The sequence below is a fragment of the Prionailurus bengalensis genome, chromosome F2 (genome assembly GCF_016509475.1).
Source record: "Prionailurus bengalensis isolate Pbe53 chromosome F2, Fcat_Pben_1.1_paternal_pri, whole genome shotgun sequence".
In the NCBI taxonomy this organism is placed as follows: Eukaryota; Metazoa; Chordata; class Mammalia; order Carnivora; family Felidae; genus Prionailurus; species Prionailurus bengalensis.
The window spans coordinates 46,005,435-46,020,276 of NC_057353.1; the positions used below are offsets into that span (position 1 = coordinate 46,005,435).

The following is a 14,842-nucleotide window of genomic DNA, read 5'->3' on the forward strand; positions in this document are numbered from 1 at the left end:
ACTCCTGATGAGATTTTTCCCTTATTGCAGCTTATGGGGGGTGGGGGTGGGGGGGAATGATGGTGTTTGTGGCATGAAATAGCAGCAATACATCAAAATGAAAAGATAGCCTTCTATGATGACTTCTTAGCCTCTGTCAAGGGTTAAAATATGAGAGAGTCAAGTTGGAAAACCTTTTTCCTTTCCCATATTTTACATCTACTTCAAAATGGAATTTTTCTTTAAAAGTCATTAGCAGAGATAACTTAGATAAACACAAGTCACAGAAGACTCTGTTCTGTGGTTGTTCCTGCACGCAAGTTGCTCCAATTACCGATTACCAATTATGCAAATAACAACCACAGAATCAAGCCGGAGACATGTAATGGTTTGTTCATACTGGACTTTTATTTTGTGGTTGTTTTGCATGCAATACGTCCTTTCTGTAGCTGTCGGGAATAACTTATTTATGGTATATGCAAAAAGTACAGAAGAAAATATCTTGTGATCTTCTCAGAGGTACCTTTTTCCCGTGATTGTGATTTTACAGACTTCATTTGAGATTCAAGCTATTCTAACTTTTTGATGTCTACAGAGATTTGTAGTAGTAATATTTTAAGCGATAACTTCCCAACTCACGTTACCCATAATAGTAAGGCCCTGTTCCCTACACATATCCCTTCTTCTTTCACAACATTCAGAAACATCCTGATTTTATAAACACTTTTCATCCCTGATTCTGAAGAGGAGTGGTTATATTTATATTCTGGCTGGAGAAGTTAAGTGTGGTGAGTTGAAGGAAGTATTTTTGAAAGTGATGTGAACCTATGTCGAGAAAACAAAATTTATTTTTAAAACTGAAAGCCAAAATTTAAAATAAAATTGCATTTGGAAATGATGTTTAAAATTCTAAGAATTCTAAGACACGATTGTATTAATATAACTTAATCTTATCTACAAATACTAAACTAGATATTAGATTGAAAATACCATATGTTAGTCCTGGCCCCCAGCTTTCTTGGCTAGCAAGAAGAAATTCTCTGAGGTTGGCTTGCCCCAGCTCTTTCAAAATTAGGCTGGGAAAAGAGCTTTGGTATGAATCCAGGGACTGTACTCAGCAAGTGAATTCACTTCCTACAAGCCCCATCTCCTCTTCCCCCTCCTCCCCTCAGCCCTGCCGTGCACCTTTGATGTGTTATTAATGTGATTTCCCCAAACGCTACTGGACAATTCACTTTGGCATTTCAGGCAAATACTATGGGAAGAGCTCACCTTGGTGAACAGGGTAAATGGCATTTGGGGAATTCTTTAATGCATCATCAACCCCTTTTAATCAGTGTAAACTGAGGACTACATTTGGCAAATATCTGATTTCTTTGATTAATTTGATCAGTCCATGTAATTTAAACCTCCGAGAGGATTTTTTTGTCCTATTTTGATACGAAATATTGTTTGGTAGTCTATGATGTAGACTGGAAGAGTTTTGTGTCTCCACTGTAGAGGACAGCGTATGCCCACACAGCACTTTTTCTAACGCCGATTAATAGAGCTTTGCTCTTGGTATGCAAAGTGGAGGTCATGTCAATATGATGATGTGACAACTGACAGCAAGCATTATGAGCCTACCTACCTTTCGAATATAAAAAGAGCAAGTACCCATGTTCTCTAGCAGTCTTTCTAAAAGCATATCAGCTCCTCTTAGGCCAAAATGTACCAAGCACTTCTGAAGAAGAAGGCCCTGCATGTGTAGAGTTTAAGGCACATCTGCACAAAGGAGAGCAGAGGAGGAGGAAGAGGTTAGCACACGGTTGGCCAGAATTCTAAGTGGTAGAAGTTATGGTTTTCCTCTTTGAAATAATTTTTTACGTCTTTAGATATTTCATGATAATTATGTGATACTATTGTCGAGAAAAAGTCGGTAAAGCTGTAATTAGTATAAGTCCGTTACTAGATGAGAGGATGGCCTCCTTTCTCTGGAAAACACTTCTTCTGATTGATAAAAGAGATGGTGTTGTGCAGTTCTGAATATTACAAATCTAAATAAACACGTACCACGAGAGGAAGCATTCATTTTTTTCTAAACCGCTTCTGTCATTTGATTTGATTTCATTCCAGGGCAGTAGCACTGACATATCAAGAACACTTTGGAGTGACTTATTTAACCCTCTCAGAAGACCCTAGTCCTCGGATAATTTTCCACAACAGATGTCCAGTAACAATCCTTATAAAGGAAAATATTAAAGGTATATTTTATCGCATTGAATCTAAATAATATAAAACCTATAATCTTCCTGGAGGTTTTTAATTCAGTAGCTACCTGTGATCCTGTGAAGAACACTGAAATAAAAGTATCATTCATCTCTCTTCGAGAAGTTTCTCCTGCCACATTATGTTTAATATCCCTTCATCTTTGTCAAGGCCTGAGTCTGCATATGCCTTTTTTTTTTTTTAGATATTCCAAAGTTTGAGGTTTATTGCAGAAGAATTCCTTCTGAGTGCTCAATTCATCATGAACTGTATCATCAGATTTCCAATTATCCAGACTGCAAGACCAAAGACTTACTTCCTAGCCTCTTTTTAAGAGTAGAATGTCTGGGGGACACAACAACTGAGTGGAGCGATGCCATCGACATCAACAGTCAGGGAACACAGGTCAGTGAGCCACACGTGTTCCCGTCAAGGCCCCAAGACACATTCTTTTGTCTAAGGTTTCCATGCTTGTCTGCTTCTAAACAGCATTTTCTCAGTGCTAAACTTATCTCCAGATGAGGATGCATGTATCCATTTCTACGTCCTCATTAGGTTATAAATTCTCACATACAATTTGTACCTCCACAATATCCTATACAACTGTTTACCATAGAGAAGCACTCAGTAAAGGCAAGCACACTGGGTGTGATCCAAAGTCGAAAATGAAATAAAATTGTTAGACTCCTCTATATAGAAAGTGGTCCTACTATCCAGATTTTAATTTTTTTTTTTAACATTTTTTTTATTTACTATTGAGAGACAGAGCATGAGCATGGGAGAGGCAGAGAGAGAAGACACAGAATCCAAAGCAGGCTCCAGGCTCTGAGCTGTCAGCACAGAGCCCGACCGGGGCTCAAACTCACAAAGTGCGAGATCATGATCTGAGTCAAAGTCGGATACCTAACCGACTGAGCCACCCAGGAGCCCCCTACGGTCCAGATTTTAGGACAATCATTATGTCAACCCTAGATTCATCCCCTCTTTAGAATTTAATATAAAAATATACACATTCTTCCTAGAAGTACATAACACTCTACAAATATAAGTATAGTTTAAAAACCCTGAACAGATAAAATGTCCCGATTTGTCTCTGTCTTAATCTCAGTGCTAGTGGTGTTTATTTTTGTTAAAAATGGCATGTGAACCTAGCATTTCATTTCTGCTGTACTTAAAAATTTCCCATTTTATGTGTATAATTCACGGGCATTAAAAAATATTCACAATGTTGTACAACCGTCACCACTCACTGTTCCATCATCCCAGACAGAAACTCTGTACACGGTAGGCAGTCCCTCTCCATTCTCCCTCCACTCAACCCCTGGTAGCCCCTGTTGTACTATGTGTCTCTGAACTTGCCAGGTTCCAGGTGCCTCATGTAACTGGAATCATACAGTATTTGTCTTGCTGTGCCCGGATAATTCACTTTGCGTAGTATTTTCAAGGTTCATTCATCCATGTTGCAGCGTGTGTCAGAACTTCATTCCATTTTGTGGCCAAGTGATATTGTGCTATCCTTTGTCACAGTTCTTTCGTACGTATTAATTCATTTGACCTTCACAACAAGCTTGTGAAGTAGGTCTCTTTGTCATGGTTACAGGACACATATCAAAGTCCTAAATATATTTACTATAATAATGACTCTCACTTCGTAATCGCTTACTGCATACGAGGTATCATGCTGAGCACTTTACATTCATTCCCGTCTAACCTTTCCAGCAGCCGTACAAGATGGGACTATCATCCCCATGTTACAGAAGTGAGAACTGAGGCCTCCAGAAGTAACACGGCTTAGTTCCCATGTGTTACAAGAGAAGGGACTGGGATTTCATCCCGACCTGCCAGACCCCAAAGCACTGCTCCAAGCTACCATGCTGTAAATGCTGCTTCCCTACCTGGGATTCCTGAACCCCCCTCTTCCCCAGCTGGCACATTCTTTCTCATCTCCCAAGAGATTCTCTGTCTTCACTCCTGTGAAATCTCCTCCCCACCACCGGCCCCTCTCCATGTTCACTTATCATTTGTAACATTAAGTTGCATTTATTTCTTTAAAAGCTCTCCTACCAATTTAGTATTCCTGGCAGTCAGATACCTGCCTTATTCATCCTCAGGCTACAGCAGAGTTCCTGTCAACACAGGAAGATCTTAGTAAACATCACATCAGCAAATGAGTGACTGTGTGAATGAGAAGATGAGGTCAAGCGAGAGAGGGCCTGTAAAGGAGGAGAAGAGAGCCCCCAGCCCTAACCTCGGGAAACGCCGGCATGTCAGTGCAGAGCAGCAAAAGAGACTGAGAGGGAACAAGCAGAGTGGCAGGAGGAGACCCAGGCAGGGGAGAAACAGAACGCCCCTGATGGACAAAGCTTACAGGCTGTAAAATGGTGGAGAGAAGCAAGGTAGCAATTGGAAATGACAGGTTCAGAGGCAGTGGGAGGGAGGGCGTGGAGGAACATGAGAATTGTGTTTTCCGGGAGTGAGGCCATGAAGCAAAGGAGGTCAGAGAGGAGGAAGCTCTTTTCTGTACTGCAGGGATGGAGTCAGTCAAGAAGTGGAAGAGACAGTGAGGAGCTGCCCAGAGAGACGAGTCCCAGGCACAGGGAGCATAGTTCTCCTTGGACAGAAGGACCACGTCCTCTTCCCTGGCTGTAGAAAAGAGGTGGGACTGGGCACAGGGAGGGAGAGCTCTTTGGAGGGAGGGGCCAGGAAATTGAATTGATGCACGGTGGCCTTAAGTTTATTGTGAAGTTTGGAATAAATCGTCGGCCAAGAGAGAGAGGGAAAGGGCTGGGGGTCTGGGGAGAGAATTAGCCGCAGAAACAGGTGGAGGACGTGGCCAGGGACAGGGACAGATGCAAGAATGGATGAGCAGCCTGGGGGCCACCCTCACCTTGGAGACCCGCGTATGTACTGGCTCCACATTACACAGGGGTGTGGTTTCTTCTGTCCGCAGCACTCATGAGATGAACGCTGAAAATCTGTTAGATCCGTGCAGACTCGGGAGACATTCCTGGTCTCATTAATGTACAAAATAAATATTGCAAGCTTCTCAAGGGTTCCTGAACTCCTCTGCATCGGTTTGAAGATTTTCAAAACTTTGCTTACTTCTCTATGTCTGGGGGATTCTTTACAATAGGCATTCTGCCTGCCAAACCTTATTTCAGGGATTCCCATTCACTCTAAATTTCCTCAAACCTTTGTAGTCACAGATACTTCAAAGCTAGGAAGAGGTACTCTTTCCAACACCCTTATCATCCCTGGTCTGAGGACCCAGCAAAGGCTCATGTTCCCATTAATCTTTGAGGAGCTGTGTGCCATATGTCCTGCAGACCACGGTTCACTTCCTCCTCTGCAGGAAGATTTGTTTCAGACCCTCACCGACATCTCCTCAGTAATACACCAGGGCGTATAAATCACTGGGGAGCGAAGGGAGCTGTGTCCTCTGATGAAAGGAAGCAGCCCTTCTGTAGGAGTGAGATCGTCTTCCAGGAGCCTTTCCTCAGCCCTTGGTCTGAGGCACATGATGCCAATTTCCAAGCTGACCTTAAAAAGCAGGATTAAAACACTGTAAAATCCCTAATATTGCCTCCAGGAAGAGAACTCCTTTAGCTTTTGCCAGAGATAGGCCCCTCGCCTCAGTTTTGGAAATAGAACAGTGCCGTGTTGCATAATTTTGAAATGGACTATGAGAGGGAACATGCAGAAAATGAGTTTATAATCACGCAAAGAAGTGTTCTTCGGATCAGGAGTCACCGGGAAGACCCGATAGCATGTAGGCCACAAAATCCGGACTGCATTTGGCATGGGGTTTCCAGGGTTGTGTTACCAGCTCACACCTGGCTAGGAGACCTCTCATGGTGGTTCAGACTAAGCCCCTGATGCAGCAGCTGGTGCTCTTGTCCATAACTTGACAGGGAGTGGTAGCCTGACTGACTCGAGAGGAAAACATCTTTAGATTCCAAATAAATAAGCAAAGACATAAAAAATGAGCTTACATTGACCATTTTAAGCCACAGTTTTGATCCTATCTGGAAAACAGGTTAGAACCCTGCGTAGTTCATGGGATTTCAGTTCCTGTTAATCAGAAGTCTTATTTTTGTCAGCGTTAGCCAATATTTTTTTGAATAAAAAGGTACAAAGAAAACGTAGTTACCATTTAAGTAACATAAACACTAAGAGGCATGCTTCAGTCATCAGTCACCAAATACTTACTGAGTTTCTAATACATGCCAGACATTGTAACTTAGTACTGGGACTACAGGAAGCAGAGTGAACTAAAGGGAACAACACCCTCGCCTCCCAGGAGATGACCGGTGGAGGAGAGGATAAGCAAGTGATTGCCTAGGTGGCTGTATTGTGAAGTCCAGTAGGAACCATGAAGGGAAGGTACAGTTGTCTTGTTAGGGTATACAGCAGACTAGTTTGAGAGGCCAAGGAATATCTCTCTGGTAAGAGACCTGGCATCTCTGCCTTCAAGCTGAGCAGGCATTAAGTAGACAAAAAAGTGGGAAACTTTTCTTGGCGGAAAGAGCAACATGTTTGAAGCTTCGGTGCTCAGAGAGGGAGCGTGGTCCTTCCGGGAACCTGAATGCCAGTGTGGCCATAGTGCCAGCTGAAGAAAAGCGGGGTGGGAGAAGGGTTTAGTGAGACAATTCAAGGCCAAATCCAGCAAGATTCTGTGTCTGCACCTAAGGACTTGGGTTTTTATCTTAAGAGCCTTGGGAAGTCTTTGAATTGGTTATGAAACGCAGTGTCTGAGCCATTGAAACAGCAAAGAAGAATGAGCGATGTGATTCCCCAGAAAGTTTGCAGGTGAATTTTCTTCTAAGAAGATTCAGTGAATTCTCATGATCTTTGACTCTGAGCAGAAGTCTTTAGTGGAGTCAGTGTCACCAGTGTTTTCTTCTCAGTGTGTGAAAGATGGGGAATGACAGTCCTTCATGGTTATAGAGCTCTATACCATTTACAAAGTGCTCTCACATCCACGGTCTCAATTCTTCCATTCATTTATTCAGCAAACTTTTATTGAGGAACTATCAAGAGCCAAACCCTTTGCCCTAAATAAGGCATTACTCCTGCTTCAGGAACCTGAGTGTAAGTAAATAAATGTAGTCAAGTGGAGTAAGCCCTAAGACAGAGCCTTTGATCATGGCAAAAATTCTGGGATCGTTAGGGCAATAATTTTATGTTTATTTTCCTGATGAGAGGATTGAGGCTTAAAGAGTAATTAGCTAGGTGGTTTGTAAGTAAGCAGGATCAGGCTGGAACCTGGATCTGCCCACATGTGGCCCAGTCCTGTTTTTCCTGCACCAAACTGAGCTCACTGTCTATCGTTTGGAGTGCAGCCCTGGCTACCAATATCACTACCTGAAGGTTCCTGAAAGCACAGGTTAGAAGAGGTTTTCTAATCTGCACTTTACCTAGGGCAGGAGTCCCTTCCATGACATCTCCCCTCAGTGTCCTGGCTGTGGCTTATTCCTGCAGTGACTACAGGAAAGTTTCTGCTTGTATCAAGCTGAAATCTGTCCCTCTGTGGCACCCACTCATTCATCCTTGTTTTACCCTGTGGGGCATTACAGATTGTTTGCTTCCCCCTCTAATGTAGCAACACTACAATTATTTGAAGGCAGCTTCAACATCTTCTCTAAGTGTTCCCTTATCCAGGCCAAACATTTCTGGTTCCTTGAATCATTCCTTCAGTAAATGTGATTTCCAGACCCATCACCACAGTTACCCTTGTCTGAATACACTAGTGTGTTATGTTCCCTTTTAAAAATCTGGCAGCCAGAATTATACATAGTATTCCAAATGTGGTCTAACCAGCTATTACCTCCCTGTGCTTCCATTAATAAAGTAGAAGATTGAGTTAGCTTTTTATTAACAAGTTCAGACTGTTTGTTATTATTGAACTTGTGGTCAACCACATCCCCCAGGTCTTTATCATATGACTTGCTGTACAGTTGACTCTTTGAACCCAGTGACAGGACTTTACATTTATCCCCAATAAATTAAATCTTGTTGCTATTGGCCTAGTCCGGCCTGTTGAAATCACTTTAAAAAAAAATTGTGACGCTGTCATCCAACATATTAAGTATCCTTGGTAGCTCTATGTCATCTATAGATGCGGCAAGCATGCATTCTACATCTTCATCCAAGTCATTAATAAATATGTTGAACAGGACACGTCCAAGGTCTACTTGCAATGGTGAATCACCAGCTACTTCCCTAATGCATGGGTTCGGTCAGCCACTAACACACCAAACTGTACTGTCATCTAGCCCACATGTCTTACATAAGAAAATGCATCTAAAAGCACTTTTTAAACCATACTATATAAGATATTTCTTATCTTGCTTACAAGGTTACCATGAGACACTTTGGTAAGTGCCTTGATGAACCAGGACTCAAGTGTGTAATCCGCCCATTTGGTGCACAACAGACAGAGGTAACCCTGAGCGCTGATGCTTAAAGAGCATGTAGTGTAGTCATTTTCTGAGACCCCTTTAGCCTCCATCCAGGAATTTTCATGCAGAAAAAAGCCACCAAATCCAAGTGAGTATCTGACTTATCAAATGCACAGTACAGATATTTTGGCTTCTTGCTTACTTCACTTGCCTTCCCATATATCCCGTATCAGGGCCAGAAGGGGTATCAGCAGGTTGGTACCCACTTCTGAACAACTGCCAAGAGCCTTCCCTGGTCTAGAGTCTTCTGTGTGTTTACAGTTTGTTCCAGCTGAGTCGCAATGCGTTTAAAGATGCTTGAGAGTAAGGATTTCCCTAAGTATTTTTCAGTAATTACACAGAGGGAAGAATTCTACCCAGAATAACGCTATTTTGTTTTCATGCTTATCCACCTTTTTCTCACTTTAGAAATTGATCATTTTAGAAATTCGTTTCCCTTCTTTTCCTCTCTAAGAGATCTCATCTCATTGCTTTAGCTACCAACTACCATCCAGTCACTCTCAGATCTCTCTCTGGCCTCTGCATCCCTCCTAAGCTCCAAGTCTGTGTTCTTACCACCCACCAGATATCTCCACCTAAAATTCACAAGCACCTCAAACCCAACATCTCTGAAACCAAAGTGATCATTTTCCATTCCCCAAGCCAGCTTCTCTTAGAGTTGTCACTTCAGTGATTGTTATCGCCATTTTCCCAGTATAAAAACCTTCAATAATATTTATGCAAACTTGTTTTAAATTCCTGCTTTATGTCAAGCACTCTACAAATATCGTTAGTCCCTGCCACATCCCTTAAAGGTAGATGCTACCTGAAGCTCAGAGAAGTCAACCTGCACAGAGCAAGTGGACCTGGGATCCAAACCCAGACTGTCAGGCTTCCTGTACTTTTCCTACTGCAGCCCAGTGCCTTCCTTTCCCTCTCTTCCCCCTACACATCCAGGAAGTCATCAGGTGCTGGCAGAAATCCTCAGAAATGTCTCTGGTTCTGCCCCTTCTCTCTGTGACCATGGTCTACTCCAGGCCTTTTATCCATCATTCCTCTCCCAGATTTTAGCAATAGCCTTTAAGGCCCTTTAAGGGTCTCTCTGTTGTCAACCTCTTCACCTTCAAGTCTGTCTCCACAAGTACCACAAAAGTGATTACTAACACACAAGAGTCCAGCCCAGAGAAGGCTCTCTAGGCCTGAAACTCCGGGCCTTAAACTGCTTAAAACAGACGACTGACTACCTGAGACCAAGCAGGCTACATTCAACTCCCTTATTCCCTCTACACGTTAGGGATCAGTCCTGTAGCACATAGTCCCATAGTACACATGCAAATCTCTTCTTCCCTTCAAAGCCTAAGCCTTGGCTTCTTCCATATTATGGTTTTCTTTCTTAACATATTTCTTACAAGCCACTTCATCTAGAGAAATAAGTAGTAACTTTTCTATTTATTCCTTCCCAAAATAGGGAGTAAAATTTTTTATGAAAGATGAGTTTTAGCCAAAGTTCAGAACAAATAACATGGCTGATTGATTTATCTGCAGTTCTACCCCTGGAGGCTAAGTATCTGCCTTCTGCAAGCTAGAGACCCAGGGAAACCATAGCATAATTCAGTCTGGGTCCAAAGGCTTGAGAACCAAGGGATTTGATGGCATAAATTCATCAGGAGAAGATGAAATGAGATGTTCTAGCTCAACAGTGTGGCAGGAGAAAAGGGGGTAGCCCCTCGACAGGCTGGATGATGTCCCCCACACTGGAGAAGGCAGTCTGCTGAGTCCACTGATTCAAATGCTAATCCCATCCAGAAACAGCCTCACAGACACATCCAGCAATAATGCTTAACCTGGGCACCCTGTGGCCAGTCAGGCTGACACAAAATCACTCATCACAGAAAAGAAGTGAAAATCTGAGGTGGGGGCAACATGACTTAGGTAGAAGACAGAGAAAGGGAGGAAGCCCAGTAAGATGTTTCCTATGGCTATTGGAACCCAGTTGAAGAGGAAATCGGTAAAATATTGAAGGAAGGGAGTATGGAAGGAGTTTTAATAACAGTTCTACCTATTATGTAAGTCTACCTCAGCTGCAGTGCTGGGACACTTTATAACTCCCTCCCTCCAAGGATTATCCTTGGATTGTCGCAAATGGCCTCTAGGGAAAAAGGGAGACAAGGGAAGAGAGACTTTCAAAATTCATTCTTTTATTTCTTGTGTCCCCCTGTAACTTATTAACTTAGTGTTGTTGTTGTTGTTGTTGTTTAAGAGAAAGAGTACAATCTAGAGCAGTAGAGGGAGAAAGAGAGAATTTAAGTAGGTGCCATGCCCAGCACTGGGGCCCAACATGGGGCTTGATCTCATGAACTGAGCCGAAACCAAGAGTTGGATGCTTAACCAACTGAGCCACCCAGGCACCCCCCCCATAACTTATTAACTTAGTAAAATAAATTAGTATAATTTTTTAAAAATATTTTTTGCTACGTATAAATGTAATCAATCATTTTAATGCTCAGTTGTTTGAGCATTGGACTCTTGATTTAGGTTCAGGTCATGATCTCACAGTTCGTGAGATCAAGCCCTGTGTCAGGCTCTGTGCTGACAGCATGGAGCCTGCTTGGGATTCTGTCTCTCCTCCTCTCTCTGCCCCTCCCCTGCTCGCTCTCTCTCTCTCAAAATAAATAAATAAATTTTTAAAAAGATAACTGTAGAAAAGCACAAGTTATGTTGAAGTGTTTCTTACTTGTAATTGTAGTAAAAGACAATGTACTAAGGGCATTGTGGAGGGCAAGACATAGGCCCAGAGTAGTGTTCTTATTCCCATATGTGTGAGAGAAAGTCTTACTGATCACAGTGCTCCAACACAGATACAGAGAGTATCCTCCAAGTGTTTTGTGGCCAAAGCAGCAAATCTCTTGACTATATGTTGCCCATAGCGTCCCCCACACCACCAGTGTGAAGTGAAGGAAGAAAAAACACCTAAATGATGGCACTGATCAGGACTGGCTAGCTTATTCTATAATAAACTCAGCAACAACAAGCAGAAATCCCCTTGGTCATTACTCATTTAATTTAGTGAATTAAATGAGTGTTTGTTTGTGTGCAACAAACACACTGCCTCCCCAGGGTTCCGATGAGTCACGACGTCCCACTGGAAATCCAGGACTTCTGAGTGATGCTCTCTTAGTCTGGACTTGACTCCTTTCACCTGGAGGCCTGTGAGCTCATGCTGTTCTCCCCTCCCCCCATTTTACAAGACAGGATCATTGTTTTAACCCCTCCAAATTGGAAATGGGAAGGATGAGACATAGCAGCAGCCTCTCATCTATGACAAGTCCAAAAAGTTTCTGAGCACGTAACTGTGGGGTTTATACCTTGAAACAAGGACTGGTCTTTGAGCCCTGTCTCTGGTCTTGGAACTGCGCTCTCACCATTTTTCTTCCAGCCCCTGGACCTACTCTCAGAGATCTTTCTTGGTCACATCTGAAGCTCAAATAACCTCAGTCTCTTGTAGCCCAGACTCATGAGTGTATTCATCAGTAGTCATTTCTCAAACACTATTTGATTCCAGAGAATTTATGTACCGATAACCACATCTATGCTCCTTTTCAAGGCATATTCCTGTGCTATCTTGATTCCTTGCCTCTAACTTTAGAGCTTCTGTGGCAAAGTTATACTCTTAATCTAAGCTTTTTTCTGAGTCACTTTTATAATTAAGAGGTTCTAACAGTGAGTGTGATGCCTGTACATAGCCCTAAGGCTCAGTATTAATCTGCTCTCATATTCAAACACTAAACTTTGGTCTCTTGCTGTTTGAGATCAAAAGCATTTCTAGCTTTGCAAGACCCTGAGTTTCTGGAATCTCTGTTGTTTTTCATTTTTATTTGCAAACTGGCAAATTGTTTGCTGAGCTCATCTCTTCTTCAGAATGCATTCCCAGAGACAGCCAATATTAGCCAACACACACTACTAATGTTTTTGTTTTCACACCTCATCTTCTGGATTAGGTTTATAATCTGCCCCCCAGGTAATCTCAGGCAACAGTTCTACTAAATGTCTTGCTACTTCATAACATGAATTGCCATTTTAATCCCTTTCAATGCCAGTTTCTACTGCCTGACCAGTAAGCCAAGGACTCATGCATTAGGTTTCTGCTGGAACCCTACTTCTGTTACCAGTATCTGTGTTAGTTGGTATAGGCTAGGTTATGCTGCCTATCAGAACCCTAGAATTTGCTTCTTGCTCATGCTTTGTGCCCAGGGAGCTCTGTTCTCCATCGTCAGTCAAGGATGCAGGTTGATGGAGTTTCCATCACTTTCTGTCTGCCCCATTGTAACAAATCACCCCAAAACCTAGAGGCTTGAAAACGCTTGACTTCTCGTGAGTCTGAAGGTTTGGTAGCATGATTTTTCTGCAGGATGAGCCTGAGATAACTCATGCAGCCGCATTCAGCTGGAAGTTGGCTGAGGAATGAATTCAGCTGGAAAGTCTGGGCATCTCTCTCACCATGTGGTCTCTCTTTAGGGAGGCGAGGCCAGGCTTCCTCACATGGTTGGCAGGAGGGCAAACCCCAGTAAGCAAGCTTTACCAAGCTTCTTGCCCCACATTTGCTGAGATCCCATCGGCTGACGACAGCCACATAGCCAAGCTCTGTATCCGTAGGAGAGTGGACTAAGCAAGGGCATGGGTGCTGGGTGTGTGGCTGCTACAACCAGCTAGACTAGGAGTCAGCAAGGTTTTTCTTCAAAAAGTTTCTTCTTCACTAAGTATTTGAGGTTTTGAAGGCCAAACCTTCAGACCAAAACAAGGACTTATTTTGAAACCTCCGGGGAACCTAGGTACAAGTGCCTAATTTCTCTGGTAGGTAGATACCTAACTCTCTAATCCCTAGAGCTGCCACTGTACAAAATGCTTGGCCTTGTGAGCAGTTTCTCTACTGGGGGAAAGAGACAGGGATAGGCTCCTGAGAATTAAAGTCCATGTTTCTTCCATTCTAGTGGTGAGTGAAAGGGACACCCAGCAAATTTTTCTGCAGAGTCCAGGTTTTTGACCAGAAGAAGTACCTTTAAAGGTTGGGGTTCATTTGCCTGCTTCAAAGTCCCTTGGGCAGTTAACAGAAACCATCAGCTTGCCTAATCTTCACTCTTAGAAGGTACTAGTGTCCTCATTTCCTAAGGCCCAAAGATGACTGTGAGAATGAGCAGAACAGTAAATATATCCCTTACTGATCCTCTCCCTCCCTCCTCTGAGGGGTGGTAGTTCTCTGCTAAAACCCTGGGACATACGCTGAAGTTACGCAGAGTCACTGAGAGAGGGAAATATAGATGTTTGTTCCAGATGAATAATCCCACATCTGTAAGCCGAGTAAAAAAACAGTTGACATCCTTTGCATATCATACAAAATAATAAATGTGAGTGTTTCTCAAATAATACCTGTTTTGCTTTAGATTCATGAGCTGAGCCATTTTTTAAGTTGGCTGCATTCCAGATTTTATCACAGTCAACTACAGTTCTTATCTTAGAACAGATAAGGCAGATTCAAGATACAGGGTCTTTTGAAACAGATATTTCTGCAAAGCAATCCATTTGGGAAACATGTCCATAGAGAACAAATGGACTCTGCTCCTGCCCTCAAGAAGCTGACAATCTAGCAATTGAGTCAGGTGTATAAACAGGCGACTGTACTACAAACAATACAGGCTTGTGACGAAATAGAAATATGGTTAAAATGCCTCAGGAATGCTGGAGTTAGTATCAAGCTGAGGAAAGGAATAGGAAAATGAGAGAGTACCTTCAGGGGAAAAGGTATCCTTAAGGAGCATGTGCAAAGAGACACAGGATTTGGAAAGAACCTGTGCTGGAAGGCATCTTCTGGGCGCCGGGAGTGCTGAGTGGCAGACAAGGGCCTAAGCTAAAGCAGCAGCCATAGGATGAAAACGAAGGCCCTAGGGGAGGAGCCTGCGGAGCTAGGGCATCTGAGGACTGCTGTGCTCCAGGAGATGAGAGGGAGGAGGCAGAGGTGACGCCCAGGTGCCCTGGGTGCTGCACATGGTCAGGAGCCACTATGCAAGAAAGAAACCCAGTGACACTGAAGTCCCTTCTGGGTTTGAGTCTGTGACTGTCCCCTGTGGCTCTGTGCACACTCTTTCTGGTACCTCTTCATGTGGTCAGAATTCCAATACATT

The 14,842-nt window shown here is 43.0% G+C and overlaps 1 protein-coding gene across 1 annotated transcript in view; it reads left to right on the forward strand.

The window, feature by feature from the left end:
- Window positions 1-14,842, forward strand: part of VPS13B (vacuolar protein sorting 13 homolog B) — an 828,197-nt gene that overhangs the window by 786,218 nt on the left and 27,137 nt on the right. The window contains 2 exon segments of the mRNA XM_043601463.1: window positions 2,095-2,222; window positions 2,432-2,631. Of these exon segments, the coding sequence (XP_043457398.1) occupies window positions 2,095-2,222; window positions 2,432-2,631 (328 nt within the window).